The sequence below is a fragment of the Echinococcus granulosus genome, assembly GCF_000524195.1.
Source record: "Echinococcus granulosus chromosome Unknown EG_S00074, whole genome shotgun sequence".
Taxonomy (NCBI): Eukaryota; Metazoa; Platyhelminthes; class Cestoda; order Cyclophyllidea; family Taeniidae; genus Echinococcus; species Echinococcus granulosus.
This window is the reverse complement of record NW_020170454.1, coordinates 154,174-176,195: the sequence shown is the minus strand read 5'-3', so window position 1 is coordinate 176,195 and position 22,022 is coordinate 154,174. Positions and strand designations below refer to the sequence as shown.

Sequence of the window (22,022 nt, the reverse complement as noted above, 5' to 3'; positions counted from 1 at the left end):
GGATGGATGGATACGAGGTTATGGATGTGCTTCCAACCTGTTTGCTTCACGAACTGAATTTGCCTCTGATTTTCAACACTTCAGTGGTGATCTAATAATTACTTTTACTGAAAAGTAGTCCTTTGGCATTTCACTTCACTGCATTTGAATAAAGCTTATCGGGAATTTTAGGTTATTTGATGACATTGCTTGTCTTGTGCTCACATTTGATTGCCGACAGAACTGTTCACTTACTTATTGCCATAAAGGTGGCGTCGCCACCCACTCATTTGAAACGCTTCAACCCAAAATTGGGCAAGTAGTGCAACTACTTCACTATCAGAGCTGGGAACGGTGATTTTGTAAGGGAAAAATTTCCACTTCTACAAGGCTCACACTTCAGACATCCACAACTCCCTCCGCCTCCTATGGACAGGGAGGCAAATATTGTTTCAGTACCTTCCTCCCCATTTCCTCAATTGAGTACAGCCCTTTTTTGAAAAAGCACAATTATTTGATTACATACCAGATAGGGGGAGACAATTAGGGAATGAAAGGGAGATAGAAACGCAAGTGTTGACACCTGGCCGCTTCTGTGGCACAGAGCGGATTACCCAAATTTGTGCATTGTAGAAATTGGCTTATTTCAATGAGTGAAGCACTTCCAAAAACCACCTGCAGCCATTATTTTTTTAGGAAAATTACATGTAGTCATTTTGTTACCTTATGCCTTATAACCTAGGCATGCTGTGTTCCTCCAAGACTCTCTCTAAATCTCCCTTAAAGACACTATGAACAAATACGCAATCCCTCAAGCCATATCGGTAAAGAAGAAGGTTTACAGTGTACCCATAGAGGGTCTGGGAGTCAATTTACTTGGCAGGATTTATCGAATGGTAGTTGAGCCTTCAGTGATTGAAGAACGGGGTGATGGAAAATATCGAATCGCTACTGCCATGAGCTACTGTTGATGTGTGTGAGCGCAGAGTCTGTTGATTTCCCCATCGAAATAATCAAGAGGTGGAGGCTCCAAGAACGGTGGAGGTCTCTGGTGTAAACATCCTGTGTGCAAGTGGAGCACAGCATCCCGAGTCAAGGTCATGACCTTGTTGTGCCAATCAGAGGAAAATAGTGAAATGTGCCTAGGACGTTCGACAAAAGGAAGCTTGTGAAAAGATGCAAGAACCTCTAAAGAGAAGCGCTTTGGAGGTTGTGGAAATACTCAACAGCTACACTAACTGGAAGTGCTTGAGCTGCATTGATGAAACGTTTCACCTGTCGGTGAGAATAAGTCGTGCACAACTAAACGAGAAGGGATTTTTAAATCCGATTAATTTTGGTGATTTTCTTCACTATCATTTCAACTTATCCACATCCGTGGTAAAAACGGTAAGGGTGGAAGGATTGGATTAGTGATTAGTCCTACCTGAATAAGTCATATGACCACTTCTCTCTGGCTCACCGACTGATCTTGCAATTTCAAAATGAGTTGTAACCTTGGTGTAGAAATAGTTTTGAAGAGAGTATGATGAGCCGACTTTCATGCCTCCTCTACCAGGTGCTAAAGAGAGAATATAATGGCAAAATAGAGCACTCCAGTTCTTTAGGGACAGCTATGCCAACAAAAACTACAGAAAGAGTCCCGGATTTCAGTGTTATGAACACCCTAATTTGTCTGATTTAAGGCTATTTGAGAAATCTCCCATTTAGGTATAAAATTTAAGAACTTGGCTACTCATTCAGCTAATTAAGTAGTATATATTCTGTTCAGTTAAAATGTATTCAACTTTTTTGGAGGGGACAAGGCGATGAGGCTGCACGAAAGACATGAACAAACAAAACTGCTCAAGCCTTGAGAAAATAAGTTTGTTGTTTTTCTTCATCAGAAGTTGACCAACTGAAGGTGGCAACCTTGGCATCTGGGAATACAGTGGCCTTGTGACTTCAAACAGATGTTGTCCACTTCAAGAAGGTCAAACAAACTATAGAGGAGATGTAAGCGATAGGCCTGACAACCGATCAGCTGCATTAGTCTCTTTGGAGCTATTTTTAGGCCATAGTGTAATTAAAAACGCTTCGTTTTTGTGCCTGAACAACTGCAAATACGTATTTTATCGCAATTTCATTGCAATCCACCCAATCGTTCTCTTGTTTTATCAGCCGCCTTTTAACGTAAACAAGTTATCATTTGAGTGATAGAACAACATCCTCAATAGTTTTGGTCTACATAATTTGATTAATTGCTTCTTTTGTCTAAAAATGCCACTGAAAATCACTTTTCTGTTTCATATCAACTGTTTTCCTTAGAGTGTTACTGCAAAAAACTGTTTCCGTTGAAAAGGTGACATCGAAAAGAATTCTTTGTTCTTTTTGACTCAAGATACACCTCCGTTCCAGTGCACCGATCTAGCGACTCGCCCAGTCAGGGTGTCTTTATGCTTCACCAGGGTCTTCAACGCCGGTTCGCTGTGACGATTATCCACGAGGCGAGGGAAAGTGCCTCTCCACCGGTGGAATTTGTTGACCTGCCGAAAGTGGTAGTTGGAAGGGCACGAGACACGCCGGAATTCCACTTCACCGATGCGCATACACGAATTTTTTCACTCTCTGTGTTTCCCACTCATTATCTACCGCCGGCAGGGGATGACAGGTAAGTTCGTGGCACTTCACTGTTATTTTACGGTTAAGAATGATATGACAGTGTAGTGCTGCAGTCTCCTCTGTGATGCATCTGAAAGCGCCGCAAAAGTGCTGACTTCAGAAAGTGATTTTCACATAACTGTAAAAGGGAGTGGGAGAGTGGTGGGACCATTACAGGCACCCCCAACGGTCCCTTCTCCACAACAGCATGAATTTGAAGCTGCTTCGAATTAATTTGTTTTGTGCTACTTAGAACCAAGAGATTTTTCGCAGTGAGAACATTTTCAAAGAACAATTTCTTAAAGACATCTCAAGACTGTATCCCCCTTTTCTTTCGCTTTTCCATATTGTTACGGCTTTATTGCTACATGGAGGAGAAAGGGAGCTTCAGTCAGGTGTGTGTGCCCACTGCATTGTTTTTCTTAATTTCCATAAAATCAGGTCTAGTTCCATTTACTACTACAAAGGAGAACTCAAGATTGGGGTAGCTGTCACAGTCTTCCCATTGTTGGCTCAACCATCCATGGTAGATGCCCTCCAACTCCGCCATTTTGTCATTACACCTAGCCAGCAAAATCGACATTGTTTACCTCTTGTAGTGACTTTATTATTAGAATGTAGGGCCGTGTGACTAGTACCAGGGATCCATTACCTCCAATAGGAGATTGAAGAGGCCTATTTACTCCAAGCATACATCATATAGTGAGTACATTCTTTATGATTCTATAACGACGGGGCAAAGACTGCAATTTTATGGGTATGACAAATTGATCCATTGAATACACCTTGTTTATTCTTTTAAAATGACTCCATACTTCTAACTTGGGCCATAAATCATGCGAAGACTTGTATTTTGAAATAAATTTATCTCCTGTTGCCTTAGTATAGTTAAGTTATAGCTCCTCGTCTGGCAGAAAGGAGCAGAAACTTGGGGGTCTGTCGAATAGTCTACTACATCGAACACTCCGCATGAAACATTCAATAGCAGACATTTATCTGACCTCCTAAAAGCAGAAAATGAGCGAAAAAAACAAATTACGTGCTTGAAGTAGAAAAGTATGGACCCTCCAGGAAGGGTTGTAGGCATGAACTAGGTGAGAAACCTTCCCCCCATTTGATATCTACTACATCACTGTTTTTATCCAAGGAAGAAAAAAACGTTCCGCTGCCTAAATGTAAGACATGTGTCGTAGAAATGCTAAGGTAGATGAGGAAGGGGAAGAAATAATTGACAACGCTGTTGATGACATTTTAACATCGTCACATTGGCAGTTGAGTACGCCTTTCCGACTTCTGTCTGCGGAATTCACTCGCGACATCAAGCAAATTTAAAGTGAACTTACAATCCCACCGGTTGCAATCATACCTCCCACTCATAAAGCCAGCCAGAACTTTTAATTAGTTCTAATAAAGTTTATTTATAGTGTTCAATGTCCTATAAATTATGCAAGAGGCAACTCGGACGTCACATTTGAGCATTAAACCAATAATGAGGAGAATGAGGGGTGGACCGAAAAAGGAGGGAAGCAGGGCACAGGGAAAAAAAGGCAAACTGAAAGTGGATTACTTTTTTTCCACTTCTAAAAAGGTCAAGTATGTCATTTGTTAATGTTGCTTGGGTGAAAGGATAAAGTGCCTGAACATTTGAGATGCTCACGATTTGGCTTTGATGATCCCATCGATGTCCAGCAGGCCTATCCAATGGCGATCCAGTAGGTGGAAGATCTTTGCTTTACATCATCTGCCGAATTTATTAAGGTCGTTCTACAAATAACTGTTTAGGTGTCTTTGATTAGATAAGGTAAACAGGAAGTAGTAAAATTTGCTTTCTTCTTCTTTCTTTCCCGAAAGGGAACTTGACAGTTCTGTATAACAATTCATAAAGATCGGGGTGAAGCAAAAATGCAGAGCTTTACTTTTTTTCCCAGGCTAGGAGCAAATCGTTTATTTGTGGCACTGATTTGTCCAATTTGTCTCTACACCATACAGCATTGGTGGAATTTGTGACTTTTTTTGCTAGAAGTTAATGCCTGAGTACGAAATAGCCTCTGAGTTAACAAATGGAAAGTGAATACCTTTAACAGAAGATGTGGTTTAAAGTCCCTTAAAAGGTAAGAAGTTCGTGTCCTTACTTAAGCACTGCGTTTGGTGTCCTCTTTAACTGGGGGTGTTGGCCTGTGCAGACGCTTCAGTCTCCGCGGGTAGTACTGCTTCCGCTCTACGGCGGCACATCCTTCGGGCCATGCTAGTCGCCTCCCAGCTCCGCCGTACACTCTACTTCCACGAAAATTCGAGCGCTTCATTTAAATAATTCACAGTTGTTGAATTGTTTGTTACATAATTTAGAGAAGTTCTTAATTCGTGACCACCATATTTTGCAGTAAAGTCGGAAATTAAGAGATCTTTTGTTTCATTTGGCGTGTGTGAGAAATAGGAATTGCGTTGTTTTTGAAAAAAAGCACAGTTTATGAGATCTTCTTTAACTCACGTTTACCTCCCTTCTTCGTTTATCTTCCAGTGCCACACAGTGGTTTTTTGTCGGAAATTTGAAGTCTATGTCCCTAGGCCTCAGGGCGATACCTCGGCATCGAACATAAGTCGAAGTGGCACCTTCATGAAAGGTGAAAGGGAATATAGTATTGATCACTTAACTTTATGCATATTTTCCGAGTTTTATATGGATACGCCACCGCATAAAACGTCAAAGGCTCCAGAGATTTGATTAGAATCTGCATTTCTAAGGCTTTCAGCCAGTTGTCAGGGTGGAAGAATGTTTTGAGCTTCAACAGTTGAGGCCGACTTCAACGAGTTTCATTTATCACGGATTCTGCTGACCAAGTAATCCGCCTAGACAGCAGCACGGAAATCGTCCAAGAAAAGGGCAATCTTACCATCTAACATATCAACAGATTTAGGTCGTCAAAGCACTTCTAAGAAGGGAATTTGGAACAAGTGAGTACGATGCTTTCCAAAAAAGCTATTTTGAGGATACGAGCTCACCCTGAAGGCATTGCAAAGAGTTTGAGTTTGTGGATACACGGAAGAGGTGGTGGGCCATTAAAAGGAGGAATATGGGCAGAACATCACCACTGAAATTGCAGAGACTGAAGGGCAATTCAAACAGTTATCTTTCTACCTCTTACCATGCTTCGAAACTATTGGTGAGACAAACATGAATTATTTTTTTATTAATGCCGGAAGACATCCCACCGCTTTTGTAGGTCACATCCTGGAGGCTCACTCTCTTGTAACTGCTTAGGATTGGTAGATATTACGTAGAGATATCTCTTTAGGGGTTGTTATAGAAACTGTCTAAAGTGGACAAGTTTTCATTCCACTTTCTCCGCCAACCGGAGCAGCGAATATTTCAAATCTGCATGATGTTCCATCGTAGCGTTGAACCGAAACCCGTAGCGTTGTTCATTTGGATCGTCTTCGATTGTCACTACCTCCACTGTAGCCTTCCAAGTCTCCCTGACGGGGTTCCAATGTGCACAAATCTGTATTAACCCTTACCATAAATCTACAGAGATGTTATTTGGCTGTTTGTAGAAATGACATTAACAGAAGATCGTGGCATCATAGCATGATGGGTGGTTCGCGGAGGTTGAAATGCCTGTTTAGCTAAAAATAGGCATGGATGCAGAAAGCCCTAGATAAATAGTCCAGATAGGCCAATACGGGGTGGGGAACTGTGGAACACCAGACCAATTTCTGCTCGGTGTCATGCCTTTCTAAAAATACCTTGGTTCCCTGCCAAGGGGAACATGACTCCTTTCCAAGGGCACAGATAAGTAAATGAGTGGAATGTACGATTTATTCGTTCTGATGTGCATTATTTAAGGTAGTACTTGTAGTTACATTCAGTGTTGCTGATTTTTGCTGTTGTTTTTAGAACATTCTACCGTTTTGAAGCGGCCTGGGATAGCTCACTGCACGGCTGTGGCTTTCTCAATCGAGTGACCCCAAAAGGTCATACTGTCTACGTCACCATGTCCTGTTACGTTCAACTGAGCTGTAGCCTTGATCCCATTTGTATTACCAAGGATTTTGCCATGATCATATTTCCACGCTCCTCTACCATTACTGTACCCAGGTAAATGACTTTTTGCCTTCTCTGTCTACTTAATCCAATTTTTAAACCTTCTTTTTGAAGGGTAGCCATTTCTTCAAGTTAAGAAATTAGGGCACGGAAATGAAATAATGTTGGTATAAAAACTGTGTTTAACCAAGCTCGTAAAAACAAATGAGGCGCGGAATCAAAAGTGTTTGTAATGTCAAAAAATAAGTAACACAGCAGATTCTGATTCCTTTCCGATACCTTCCTTCTCCTTCTATACCTTCTTCTACGCCTCGTGAGTTGCATCTGAAGTCAACAGATGACTGTCTACAAATTTCTCCTAAAATTTCACTTGCTTTTTTGCCTCCAAAGGAGGTTTTCCAGGGATTGTCTTAAGGGAACGCTGTTTAGAAGTTCCAAGAATGAGTTGCAGAACCTAAAGTACGAAACTCCACTTTAGAATTCACTAGCTGAGTAAAGATGATACAATGAAAGTGGGTTGTACCTGTAAAGCCCTAATAGCTCTTATTCTCTTGTCAAGTTCAGGGATTGTGGCTGCAAATAGGCATGTTTATTTAACCGCCACTCCCTCCTTTAACTTTTGATCAAGCTCACAAGTCATTCCTCATTCGGGAGCAAGGAGGATCGGAGGAGTTTATCATAGATCGGACGATATTACGCCTCTTGATAACTCATTCTCACTGACAAATATGTGCTCTTCTTGTCCACATATCCGGTATCCTTCAAGGTGGCAAAATGAAGGTGGGCATCAAAGCCATTGAAGTCCGATTTGATTTAGTCTGCACCGTAAGGCCACTTGAAAGGTGGAGGAGTATCAGCAATGCGTGCCCACTCGAGGGACAAAATGAATGGCTTCTGCAATCTTGTTGGAGGATAGCAGAAAGAATTGCAGTGAGGCGATATTTGTTCATTTTAATAGCCACTCTATTCCCCTTCCAGTTCTGTGGAATTTCTCTCACAACGAGCCCAATTCGCTTGTCATCCGCATATGGTAGCAAAATACACCAAAAGTGGGCAATCAGCAGAGCTTTCCAGGCATCCTTCTATCATTTTGCTTTTTAAACAAATGCGAAGTAATCAAATTGCATCTCTAAATCAGTGAGTGACATAACAGGCTTGTCCAGTACAGGTCCTACAGGTCTTCTGATTCCCACCTTGTACATTCATTTTACGTCGGATCTGTGCACACCTAACTGCTTCTCCATTATGCTACTTTCTCTAAAGTAATGTCAAAAGTTGACCTTTAAGGCAATAAACTGTACTCCAGTTTCCCTGTTCGTCCAACTCCATCTTACTCACCTCAGGAGCTATTACTTAGGCTAGAAAAAGAGGAGGGAATAAAAGGAGAGAACGGCGGTATACCTAGAGGCATCAAGTCCAACATTCTGGAGGTCAAACTAATGTGTACTGTAGGCCAGCGAGGACCATTATTTTAGTGTATATTAGCTTTCCACAGACATTACCAGGGGTGACAGGAAGGTCTACTTGGTACAGTCAGGCTAAATTTTGCCAGATGCGGTTATCCTTCATTTAACACATCCGTCTATCTAGACGAATAACTTTTGCCCTGTCCGCTAGTAATCAAACCCTCATATATGTGAGAAGAAGGTCAAAGAAGTGAAGGTTATCTATGAACCGGACTTGTGCCTGTAATTAGTCGTGTAGATAATGAAGAGTTATGATGGTGGAAGGCATGCAGGTCGAGAATGAGGCTAGAGAGACCTCGACGTATCAAGCCCTCCACATCTGAACAGACACTTAAAGACGGCTAAATTGAGTAGCTGTGTCCTGAGAGTACCGAGAAAATTTCAACCTTTTGCCATAAGGATGAATTACACAACCTACCAAACACGTTAATTCATGTGTACTACACTCTGAATCCAACGTGACATCTGTTTGAAGTGGGCAAACGACTTTTTTACTAACGACTGTCCTATCTCTTCTTGAAAGATTAATATGTAATTACTTTTTTTCTTCCTCTCTCCTAATTATTACAACAACAAGACCGATTCGCTCCCTGATTGGTTCCCTGTTGAATCAAGTTGACCTACGCCATGTAACTGGGATATATGACCTTCAATTTTGGAGGATGCCGAACCAATGTAAGCAATTAATGTATTTTCAGGGTGCTAGTCTTTGATCCGAATGGACTATTTTATTCAAAACAACTTAATTTAGTAGTCTCTCTCTCATCAGGTAACAGTCAACTGATTGTCAAGCGAATAATTACTCCTCAATGTTTATTTATCTTAGCCGAAGCTCGTCATACACCAAGGCATATGCTAAATTCCACCTATGTACGTGGTGAGGAGAATATTCGAGGATGGAGACCACGCAGTGATTCTCTCATAGTGGAGCATCAAATGAAATTGGAAAGACTCGCATTCATTGAATCGGTAAGTCGGAGGTAAACAAAGGCTCGGCCCCCTCCCCACCCCCTCCCCACCCCCTCCCCAAACAAAAGGCTGTCAAATATGAAGAACCTTCAGATGGTGGGTTTTAGAGTCAATTTTAGTCGAATGGTTCCCTACTCTTTGAAGTGAATAACTTTTTTATTTCCCAGACGAGTTTTGCTTTAAAATAACCTTACTCCACAGACTAGACAACTCACATTTTGAATGAAGAGTTGGAATTTTTAATGACCGCACCATACATTAACTGAGGCTTTGAAAGTGATTCACATGGAAGACTCCAGTTGGATGCACCTCAAATCATGCATGAATAGACGGTGCCTCTGGAATGTATGAAGTTTACAGGAAATTTAGATGAGGTAAATAGAACTAAGTAAACCGACCGAAAGAGGGGGAAAGTAACCTCAAAAACTGAGGATTTGCCCCCCGGTTCCCTACAAATCTTCACCCACTACCAAGGTCCTTCTGTCTATTCCTGGCAGCTGGAACACTCCTGTCGAAGTTACTTATTTTGCCTAATTTTTCCTAGAATGGTTACCTTTTACTCCCCCACAACAACTACTATTCATTCTTTTGCTTTCAAGAATATATTGATTACTGGATCTGGTGCGGCTCCTGTCTCTAGGCCTCCCACGAAGTCTGACTGTCTTGCACGACTGAAAGAAAGCCTGTCGGAAGACAACTGTTTTGTTCCAATTCTCAGTCACTCCGTGTTAAAACTTTTTGGTCCGGTTTTAATCGCCCCCATTGCGGCTTTGACTTAAAGATGAAATGCAAAATCGCATTGTTTGTTTATAAAGGAGAACTGAGAAGCAGTTGCTGCAATCTCGGTGATTCCCTTGAGACGGCAAAGTGTCTTTCTGGCCAAAGGATGGAAGGGAATAAGTACAGGTTCCTACCTGGTGTGATCTTTCCTTTCTTTGTTCACCTGCGAAATAAGGCACCTTTCCTCCTGGCAAACCTTCCAAATGAATCAACGGGTTAAACTTTAGATTTTTACGGCTAATTCTGAAGTACTGTCAGCATCTGTTTTTCCGTTTTATAGGTTGAAAAGACAAAGCAATTTCTTGCTTTGCGTGAAGCAATCAAAGCCAAGAAACGGGATGACTTGTTGCAAAGGCTGGATAAAATGATCAGACAACTGCAACGCAATCGGTGGTACGATCTTCTTTCACACTTCAAAAGGCCAACTTCTTCCAACCAATCCTTACTCGAGTATGTTATCAGTAGTCTTATCAGTAGTATATGGTAAAATTAGCATGAATAATTGCAGATTGTTGTCAGCTCCTGTTTTTAACTCTATCATCCACCTTTGCTTGCTTTAAACAACGGCGGTTGTCACAAGCCGCCAGCCACCACATCGTTGTAAATGGGCATTTTTTTGTGTCATCTTTAATGCAGTAGATCAGGCCACGATAATTACGGTCACACGAATGACAGTGGATGCCACATGTCACATGCCTCCAGCGTAGTTGGTCAGACCAGCACTGGGTCCTATCTCCATCAAAGCGTGATCAAAGTTGAAGATAAGGTCACTAGTGCAGTAATGTCCTTCGTGTGAGGGCTAAAATGCCTATTTGCTCCTGATAATTTAGTGGGGCTTTTAATGTGATCATGTGATGTCTTCTTCGCCTGCCCACTCTGTCATTTACTGTTGATGTATGTTATTTGTAGTAGAAGTGCCAAAAAATATGTATTGCTGAGTCCCTAGAAGTCCCCAATTCACTTCACCTTGAGTGATTTTGTCGCCGGCCAAGGCTCTATTTATTTATTCTTTAAAAAAGAAACATTTGATCTGGATGCCGAAATATGAATTCAAATGCCCAGTCTCTAGCGGGTGCTGAAGCTGCTAAAAGACGACAAAGAACTGTTCAAACAATTCCAAGGAGTTATTAGCCAAGGACATCATATTGGTTGGAGTTGGAAAGAAGGCACACAGAAAGTCACACTGCATGGAGCTCTTAGGGGCATAGCGTATCTAATGGCAACTTAAAAATTCAAACTTTCCTATTTTTTTCTCATTTCAAGAAATCTTTTCATGATTCTTCTCTACCCCCCTCTCCGTTTGACTAGATGTAGTGGAAAATCTCTCCAACCAGTACGCTTTCCGTAGATCCAGGAGGGAGCGAAAAAAAAGCCTCTTTCCTGCTTCTACCTCCATACCTGTAAAGGGAAAGATGCAATCTCAGCGCTCGGGCAAAAAGATGGGATTTGAATGTATGCATAAATTTTGGTACATTTACCGCACAGGTTCCTACGCTAGAGTGTGGGTACAGTTGGCCTGCCAGATGGATTAGGGAGAGGGTCTCAGCCTTGCCACCTCCAATTCGTATAAAGCATTTGTCGCGTAGGAAGCTTACCGAGCCATTTAAGCGACAGACAGTATTCGGATTCCCTTTACAATTTTAGTGAAAATCCGGACACCACATCATTGAAGGGAGTTGCGCGACCGAATTCGCTTTCAACGAACAAGTCGACATTCATAAACTCTGACAAGAAATCTCTCCTCCTCACTTGTGTCAATATCCTTGGATTCAGTAATCTTGTAAGTGGGTTACGCTTCACTAAAAAAACTCCACATCCAGAGTCGTTCGGGTCAAACCGGGACCTTTTTTATTTCCTTAAAAGGAAGAAGAATAATCTGCGTTCATTTTTTGACATAACTCCGTGTTTTACTTGTGGGCTTATTATCCACCACGGTAGGGTTTGTTAGTACAGTTGAAAACGCTTGAAACAGGCGCTCCAACGGGAAAGTTATCCCTTTAGTGGCGCGTCGACCATCGGTACAGAACCTGGTTAAAATGTCAACAGGAACACTGGGTCATTTTGAGATCCTTGCACCTATCAGCTATCCCTCTGTGGTCTAGCGTCGAGTGTTTGAGTAAATCCACGTGAATTTTACGGCCTCGCCCACAGGTGCTTCTACCTCCACGCCCTGTTGGTCACACTGCGACCGTTGGCGCTACCTCCTTTAATCAACGATGTCTGAAGTGGACATTTTGCGCTACGTCCCTTTTCCTATCTGTGAAATTACAAGTCCTGGTCTGACCAGAACGCTGAATGTTAAAATAAAGTAAACAATTTTTTCTTAATTTATAATCTTTAAATCCCAGAGATGAATGGGTGCCCAATCTCAGTTTTTTTCCCGAGCCTAGTAAACCATCAATCATTTTTGGTAGATCAGATTCTTGATCAGTATTTTCGATTCAACTAAATTTACTTTTTTTTGGAAAAACAAAAAATAGAGTCTTCCAAATGAGTCGATGACGGATTCAGTGGAAGGCAATTTCATCGATGGTGGGGACAGTGATTCATCCATCACTCGAAGCGATGGAAGTGACGCTTGTTCCAGCTTCATTGAGGGTAACAATACCTTTCATTTTGTCCATCTTTACTTTAACTTTATTTTGCTGGAAGTCAATTAAAATAGCGAAAAGTTGGATATCGGATCCTGCCGAGTTTCCAACCCGAGTAATCAGGCAACAGCAGCTTCGGTACGAACGTCTTTATTAGCGCAGGAAGTGTGGGTAAGCAGGGCTTCGATGTGCGTGCACATGACTGCATTGGAGCCCCGGAATGGTTCCCGATCTCACCTACTTGATGGAAGTGGATTGACCTTGACCCCATTGGTGGCCAATCAGGAGAGGCTGAATGAGAGTGTGGCATTCTAGACTGTTTCAGCGTTATTTCAGTTGATCAAAGTTGACATCTCCAGCAGGATTTTATATTTTTGTCAAATTTTTCAAAAAAAAGGAACAAAAATAAGGCAAAAAAATTACTGCTTTCACATTAATGATAAATGTGTCTAGTCATCGCATTTCCGTGCTGCTATTGTCCTGGTATTTTTCCATGGAAAACTGGAGTTTTGTCGACTAAATTTTGCTATTCCCTATGAAAAATGCAAGGTTTGTGTTTTGAGCCAGCTGACAGTAAATTAGATGGGTGTAGTTTGCGGTGGAATCGACGCTGCGCAAATGAAGTCGCAGAGCAGCGAATAAAGCGACTCTCGGCGGGTTGTCATTCCCTCCGTCAAGGTGAAGTTTCTCAAGGAAACCAACTAAAACAACCAAAAAAATTCGACAAAAGTGTTTTAACATATCCAAAGCATATCTAGCACATGGAGATGTAAATAGCCCAGGTTGTGGGAGCATTTTCGTGAGAATTTCTTCGACCAAATTAGAATAAAATTTCTAATTTTCCCACAGCGCGAGAATGTAATTGGTGAGAGAAGCAGGTGAATCGCTAATGAAGGGAGAAAAAAAGGAAAGAAAGGAGGCAGCCAGAAAGAAGGAGTGGAGGGTAGGAAGGAAGGCTGGATTTTTTTGTCTACTGATTTATTTAGATGTAACCGCCTGTCGAATGGAGGTGTTGATTACACCCCTCAGGTATATTGGACCTTCCTCAAACAGTGGGTGCTAAATTGGTTAAAAAGGTAAAACAAACAAATGCTTACAGAAAAAAAGACATTCTTAGTCTTCAAGTAATTGTTCTCATCATCCTCATTATCAATGGCGAATGAATAGTGGTGGAATTGTAGCCACAATCTAGCAATCCAAAGAAGAGTATGTTTCATGCACCTCCTTGATCAAAAAATAAATATTTTTGACCAGAGGGCATAGGATGCATTGGTTTTTGGGCGTCGTGCAACTAATGTAGCAACCACGCATCGTCCGCCAGTCTTGGGGGCTTCATCTCAAACCTGTCTCGCCTCTTTCTCCTTTGCTAGATGCCTACATGCCAAAGGTGAATGCCGATTCGGTGTTTCTACAGTGCGGTGAACTTCAAAACGACATGCTCTGCGCCCGATGTGATGAGGTAAGAATTTGCCATCACAAGGCATCGCATTTACCCCCAAAGTGGGGACCTGGAAGTTATTCAGAACGACTTTGATCTCTCCTTTATTCTCCACCGCAAATGGAAGTTATTTTGCATAATTAACATCCAAGAGGTGTAGCTCTACTATTCACTTTGTCACAAACGTCCAACGGAGCTGAGAGGGTAGCACGGTTGTCACGGAGTCTGAATTGTAGAAGACTGAAAACCCCTAAGTGTTTTTTTTGTTTCTTAGTTGCACCATCTGTCACTCGCGCAAAGGCAGTGCTTGAAGACGTATTCATTCAGGATGGAATGGAGGAGTGTTTGAAGCATGCTTCTGAAGTTGGAGCATAGTACTTCCACAGATGTCTGAGGAAATTTGGGCTGTGGATAGACTGATTGAATGCAGTCTCATGATGGGAAACCAAGTTTGAAAGCCGTTTCAGTGGTGAGATAGGGCCAATTGCCTCCAAAGATGAGCCTATAATTATTGTAGAGTAATAGCTTAGATGGAATAAGTGGAACTTCATGTTACTCTCATATAGAGTGATTCGTACGACCTATGAAATGCTGTTTTTGGCTCCCCTCCCCCTTCCTCTCCTCTCCTCATGACAGCATTGTAGTGAAGTAAAGGCGACCATGGGATGGGAAAAAAGGCTCACGTGACAGGTTTGCCCCAGGGCTGAAGAACTTCCGATCGCAATTAATGAAATGTACTTCGGCGATTTTTGCTTGATCACCTAAGGCTATATGATGCTTGTAACCTATCAATCTATCATATTTGGATGTGAGTGGAAGCTAAACTATCACTTAAAAATGAAGGAAAGTGCTCCCCTCTCTCCCTCTAAAAGGCAGACTTGCCTACTTTGAGGAGGGAATCGATCTCATACCCAGCACTACCTAAAGATTTATACCAACTTGACAAGAACAATTGAGGTGGCTTCACATCTACGGCATCTTTTTCTGTCATATATTTTTATGAAAGACTCCTCCACATACCCACCGAGAGAATAGCCATAGGAAATCTCAGGTAAATTATTTATTCATGGCCCACCTACCAATTTATAGGAGTGTAGTGTGAATACACCGGACATATAAGAGAGCCCATTTAGTTAGAGAAGTAATTCGTTAGACTTCAGCTATTTTCCATCTACGAATGATGCAGTAGTAGTTTTGACTTTCTACAGAGTTTTGTACTTAATGTGGAAAGGAAATGAGAGAAGGCACAGCGTTTCTACTCCTCAAATAAACAAAGTAGAACACTGCGACCATTACCATTACTTAAACAGCCCCTACCTCCTCGTTAAGACATTTAGAACTTTGACCTCCTCCCCCTCCGTTTATTTGCCTCATGATGTTGTTGGCGGTACGAATTAGAAAGTTTTTATTGCCTACACCCCTAGAGGTTGGAAACTGGAAGAATGGGTAGACTGAGCAGGACTTCATGACAAATACCAGTTTTTGAGACTGCTTCTTACTCCCCTTCAATTTTCCACCTCCAAACATGGATATCTTGGTTGCTGTTTGTCAATTCTCAAATGTTTTCCCCCATAGATCTTGATGAATTCATCCAGTAGGATGGATATTGTTCTTATAAAGGTTCCCCTTTTGCATAACCACTGCTGCTTGTAAGGCATCAATGAACGTTGTCACATCCTTCACAGGAGATGGAGGTACAGGAAATTCTTCATCTAGGCTACCCCTAAAGCTGTCAATTGACATCTGATTCTTAAGAAGACTTGATTATGAACATGCGTGGTAGTTATAATACCACCACCATAGGTAATGTGGACAGAATTCTCACTCTCCATGTGAGAAAAAGCAAACGTAGTTAAATAGTTTACCGGGTCATTTTATGTTAAAAATCCTTGACACTCTGCCTTACCTTCAGGTACGCATTAGTCCGGTGGTGAATAGAAGAGGACTACTTCTAGTGGCAGATGAATCAAATCCCAATTGGGTGCCACGCTGGATCATGGTTCGACGACCCTTTCTCTACATTTATGAAAACGAGAAAGACACTCTAGAACGACGGATTATCAACCTTAAAGTAGCTCATTTAGAGTACAGGTAATTGGTATTGTCTAATTCATCCACCTGTCTCTTAAGTGCGGAGGAGGGTGAAATATTCGGTCCAAAGAAAACGAGCCCCGAAAGGTCAAAGGTGGTGGAACCAACCAAACATCCGATGATATTTGCTCTCCAATACGCCGATCGAAAAATTTTCATGAAGACTGGGCCAAGCGCAAGTAGAAACGAGATACACGAGTGGTTGTATGCCATAGACCCTCTGATGGCTGGAGAGATTAAGTGAGTGGACTGCTTTGATCCTTGATGATTTCGCCTCACGATGCCAAATCGGTTCAAGCTAATGGATAGGTGTTTGGTAAACTGCTCACTAACATGCGAAAATGTAGTGGATGATAAAATCACGTTGCAGGAGAGCATTGTGTAACTCGTAACGTAGTAGACTTATACTGATAGACGGGAGGGACAAATGAAAAAATAGGACCTAAAATATGGAAGAGTTTTTGAAGCAGTTGATTGCTTACTGGTGGGAATAAAATAAAAGCTTAGATCTACTGATATGTGGCGTCTTCGTGTTATAAGACATTCGACATTTGACCCAAACCTGAATGGGATTGAACACATTGAAGTGACCTTTAAAACGGGAAAATTTACTGATGAAGGAAAACGGATCTTGGGGTGATCTGGAAATTGGATGAAATACTCTTCCACGCAGAAATAAGATGCAAGCATGAGTATTCATGATTGAGTTAGCATCCAAAAAGTTCAGAAAGTTTGTGACCACTACAACAGACTCAGCCACCATGTATTCATTCGTCCATTGCGCACCTTCGCCCATTCATTCAGTGATCCGTCTATCCACCTGAGCAGCTGTCTATCCTTCCGCCCTTTCATCCATGCCTCCTAGAGTCCCTCCATCAACCCATCCATCCATTCGTTCACCCTTTCCGCCACTCCTCCATCAATCCATTCACTCATTTGCCTAGCCGCCCGAATGCGTAGAATCCCGTGAAATATGGAAGCCTGCGTATTCACCCAATTTTGATAGCTCTATCAAATGACCGTTTCGACTTGGGATTCCAACTGGCCGGTCCGTTTTGTTTTACCTCACTCCACTTCAAAAAGTATCGTATTTTTATTTAATGAATAATTTAGTTTGATTAAAAGCGCTGTTTTGAAATTCACAACTCACACTTAAAGCTAATGAGACAGTCTCGAGTCCACCGCCAGCGAGATCAATTAAAATGCACGTCTTATTTTACTTATTTTCAAGTCCCTTCATAGCGTAATTATACGGACTCTTTTCACCGGTGTAATCAGATAATTATATGCCTATCGTAAGTTTGATAGAGAGAGAGACAACCAGGACCGGATGTGGGTTACACTTAAGCGACAAACCAGTTTCTTCAGTGGGGCGAAATGGAGAGGGGGATTGATGAATGCCAGGCACTTAAACATCGGCGTTATTCGCTTGTTTATTTACTTCATGTGGGTAATTAGATCCTTGCCGTGTTGTCACCCCTCCTGGGGTTTGTAGTTACACTTCACTTGAGCAGGAGACTCAAGACGTTTGAAAGAGAAAAGGACTCCACTTATGTGGGAAATCCAAATTCCCACGGTCTAAATTAGGTGATTTAAACAACAAGTGCAATCGCTTGGGTATTGAAAACTCCTCGACAAAAGACTTGACCACGTGTGTTTAGTGACGAGGTGGTTCAAGAGATATGGCGCTTCATTTTTATGCTTTGTTTTAACAAACTCGAACACTGTAATCCATTTTACTTAAGAAATAACGATCATCTCTTCTTTGTTGCCTACAAAAATAAGTTTTCAAGACACAATGCATTTTTTTACCATAAGCAGGCCTTTAGCGTGAAAAAAATCAAAGACGAATTATTGCTATTTGCTTCTTGCCCCAATAGGTCACGCTTGGGAAGATTAAAGGCCTGAGAAGCGGACATCAGCAGGCATTCTCATCCTGACTATTGTGGTTGTTTGTCTCTGAGTTACCGTTCTTCCATTTTCCCCCTCACCCCCACCTTCCTCCCCCTCCCGCCCCTCTTTCTGTTGTCTAATGTTCATTGCCTCAAATTGGCGAAAGATAAACATGCATTAACCAGTGTTAACGTCTTTTTGCCAACTACTTGCCGTTCAAGCCACAATGTCCTCCGAGTTGTGGCATTTGAATTAACTTTGTTTTTCTCCCGGAACATTGAGATAAATTGGAATTTCCCTCTGAAATACTCACAAAATTGGTCTTCATTTGCTTAAGTTTTACATCCAGGGGGAAGACTTTGCCACTCCCTTTCCTCCGTCGTGCTGTCGTAGCCATCACTTTACGTCAACCCCGATAATGAGAGGTCGCCTGGTAGCCCTGGTGATCTACAACGAAATTACGTTCCGACTCGTGTAGTGGTAATAAGACCTGAGGACTTGATGTAGGCCTTCGGGAGATTTTAAGCTTCTCTACACGTGGAGGAAGGAAAAGGTTCTGAAATTGCTAGAATCTGTTGTTCCTTTTAAAATGCATTTTTAAAGAAATCTGCCTCTAAAAGTACATGTCAGTTAGTCATAAGTCAGTACTTTTGGTGGGCAAATAAGTGTTACTTGATTTTATGACCCTCTCAGAGGTAAAAGGGGAGATAGGGGTGATAGTGCCTACTGGAACAAAAACAACAACAAACAAAAGCGAAGTAAAATGTAGTGTAGAAATCACGCAGCTAATAGTATTTCTGCATTTTTTTTGTTTATTTCCTTAATTCTCATCACGCTTTAAATTAACGCAAACCTTGTAGAATTTGGAGCACGCAATAAATTCTAAACCAAGCGCCAACGTAATCATGAAATATTTAAGGCACAAAACAAATAAATAACATCCAAAAAAAACCTAGCCGAAGATTTTGCTCTATTGGTATAATCATCTATGAAAAGGGGAAAAAGACTTCCCTTTGTCGCACAAGCTTGCTAAGCCCACCTCTTTGGGATGTTTTGTGCGTAAGGGCATAAAGGAAAAACATTCTGGTCCTAGGCGCTTCCATTACTGTTCTCCTTCATTCGCTCTATTAAGTTATTTTCCAGGTGATCATATAATTTTCCATTACTGGTAGTCCTCTATTGGGCCATGTGATGCGTCGTTAGGTCGTTCCATGCTCTATCTTGCGGGAACGCCAGTGGGTCATTCGCCTGACTGACCCATTAGGCCTGCCTGTTTGCCTAAGTAAATTGTTTCCGGTGGATGGGTCACATTCCTAGTTGTTTGGCCTCCAGGGCGAGGACAGTCCTGTCTACGGTCGACCACCCACGCACACACAGGCAGACAGATAGAGATGGGCAAAGCAAAGCATTGTCCTGTAGAGATGGAGTGACAAATGTCTGATTTGTGAAGAAATGTATGCGGTTAGTGGCGTGTGAAATAGGAAGGTTATTTCTCATGACAAGTCAGTTAAATTAGCCAGTCAGTGAACAGTCTACTTTCATCTGTGTGGAAGAAGTGAAAGACAAGGGCAAGGCCAAACCGACAGTCCTTCAAGTTTATTGTCGTCTGTTAGTGCTTCCATCACGAAATCTTGCCTATCGACACAGCCGTGATGGTGCTGCCTCATCAATCAAGTGACCCCTGGTTAAACTTTCTTAACAAGGGTGACATGTAATTGTGAGATATCAAAATTCAAGACTCATTTCAGAGGCAACGCTCCTTTAAGCAATTTATCATTTTCTGCTCGGAGCTTTCTCCAAAATCCCCACGAGAAGGACTACCTCTGTAGCCATGGCAGTGAGGCAAGCTCAGTTCTTCAAGAGCACAAGCTTGAATCACATCCTCCAGGCGGGAAGGTGATAGCTAGCACCACAAAGACCGACGCATAATTATGCCCTATAATGCATACACCAACTAACATGCCTTTCTCAAGTCCTTTCAAGTTGCAGTGAGTTAATTTAGTGATTTCGCCATAAACTGTCCACCCATCTTGGTCACCCAATACGCGATATGATCAACGCCACTTGACAACCTGATTTTTGCTAAGAAAATTAAACCTCACTATCATTTAATGAGTGGCAGTTATCCTGTCGCCTTAGTCTGTGTTTAAATTCGTTTGGTTTAGCTGTTCACTTTCTCAAGGCAAGGAGTAACTTTCACCAAGGTGTTATCTGGTACGTGGATATCCCAATAGTCACATCCACAAACCTTTAAGGAAAAAAAGGATTTAGGGGACCAAAAACAACTTAAAATGAGTTTAATTTTCTCAGTTCAGAGTTAAAAATTAATTGTCATTGGAGTTTATAGGATATATTTAGATCTTGGTGAGAGATTTGGAAGAGGAATGAGCTAGGATGCTTAGGACTGTATCGCCTATTCGGGTCCGCCTTTTGGTCGAGAATCGTTAAAAGACTCGCCTTAACACGAAATTGAAGCTAAAAGAATGCCATATTTATGCATTTAAACAAACATATTTAAAGTGATATTCAGAAAAAGCATATAAGCATAAAAAATGCAGCTCGCTGAGTCCTCAAGAATACATGGGGAGGCTGTTAGCAGCCTCTGAGGGTCATGCCTTAGAAGCGGAGGTATGGCATGCGGAGTCTGAAGTGCCCGAGTAGTTCAGAAAACTGTCCAGCCATTGTATAGCTCCTCTCCCCCTTCTAAGCCTTGTCCTCACCTCTCTCCTTGATCAACCTCCTGAGTTGGCCACCACCTTGACGTCGGTGCCTTGAACACCCCCCAGCCGCTGAACAACCAACGCCAATCATTCAATTTTCCCCTAAGTGGGAAGGCATTTAATCACATTTGATACTTTTATATGCAAGACCTAATCCTGTTTTTGAACTATACTGAGGCGGAGGAAATGCACCGGTTTCTTACTACGCAAGACCAAACGACACCCAGCAACGGGGGCTTATTTTATGCCAATCTCCAGCCGCAAGGAAGTTGACCCAAAAGCGGAGACATTGAATAAAAGGGGGAATCTAAAGTAGCCTCATGGGACCAATGGTTGCGTCCCTTCCGCCATACCACTTTGCTCTCAAATAAGTGCCACCTATTCATTCGTCTTTTTGTCTCGCTACCTGGATTCCCTTCAGGTAGCGGACATGAGGGGGCGATAGCGCTTGTTCCACGTAGATAGGATCTTTTGCCAGCTCCACAAGTGACTTCTTCAAACGGTTCAAGCCTGGTGTTCCTTCAGGCGTTACCACCTTTCATTCAGAGCAGGGGATTGGGGCAATTGCCAAAGGCAGGAGTCATTTTTAACCTTTTCGTTAGGCGCCTTCACAGCCTCACCAATTCGTGGCAGATGCCCTTCACCCGTGACACTGGGGTTGGTTGTTCAGCTGTAGAAATCAGGATATTTGTCCTTTTGGCCAGTCCTACCACTTCAGCTCTCCGAGTCTTTTGAAAGTGCTGGCTGTCTACTGACATGACCCAAACGCCACGGCGCCGAGTGGAAATACACCCTAGAAGGAGTGAAGTGCCCACGGAGTTAATGATAGTTTTAAACAAACTACCAACTCTTAACAACCCCACAGCCCATAAAGCAGGTCCTATGCGTAGATTTAAATGAGAAATTTTATTTATTTTAGACCGGAACTCCACTTTTACCCAGCACTGCACAACCTTTCATTTCCGTTTAGCATTCATTGTGCTCGTTTTTACGTAGCATTTATCACAGTCACCTTTAATTAACGCTAACAAACCTTCTCTTTCCTTGGCATCACCCAAAAAACACCTACGATGCAATTTAGTCCATAACTAAGTCATTATCTTCCCTGATTGTAGAGGTGTTTCGTTTTTTCCTGTAATATACGAACCAACCCGACTTGATTAACTGTCTAAAGGACACCGTAGAAGTTTTTAATCACTTTGAATTGAGATAGGACCTGTTGAAGATGTAAAGAGGCATCAGTATCACTTCCAGTTCGTTTGATAAACCACCCGAGCCTAGGCAACCCATAGCAGAAACTCAAGTGGTCGAAACTTTATTTGTCTTTAGCATAAATCCTGATCCCCCCCCCCCCCCGCTTCCTGAAAAGGAAAGGAGAGAAGATGGGCACTTTTAGGTAAATGCAAGTAACAT

The 22,022-nt window shown here is 42.1% G+C and overlaps 1 protein-coding gene across 1 annotated transcript; it reads left to right on the top strand. All coding sequences in view use genetic code 11, as the record gives it.

Annotated features, from left to right (window-relative positions):
• Window positions 1-2,414: 2,414 nt before the first annotated feature.
• EGR_07303 (Kinesin-like protein unc-104) lies at window positions 2,415-20,664 on the top strand (the record flags this gene model as incomplete). Its single annotated transcript, XM_024496552.1, has 10 exons — window positions 2,415-2,629; window positions 6,515-6,715; window positions 7,640-7,710; window positions 8,954-9,096; window positions 10,157-10,326; window positions 11,521-11,656; window positions 13,768-13,926; window positions 15,818-15,996; window positions 16,036-16,236; window positions 20,598-20,664. 10 exons carry the CDS (start codon window positions 2,415-2,417, stop codon window positions 20,662-20,664), a joined length of 1,542 nt encoding a protein of 513 aa, XP_024349028.1.
• Between the last annotated feature and the right edge of the window lie 1,358 nt (window positions 20,665-22,022).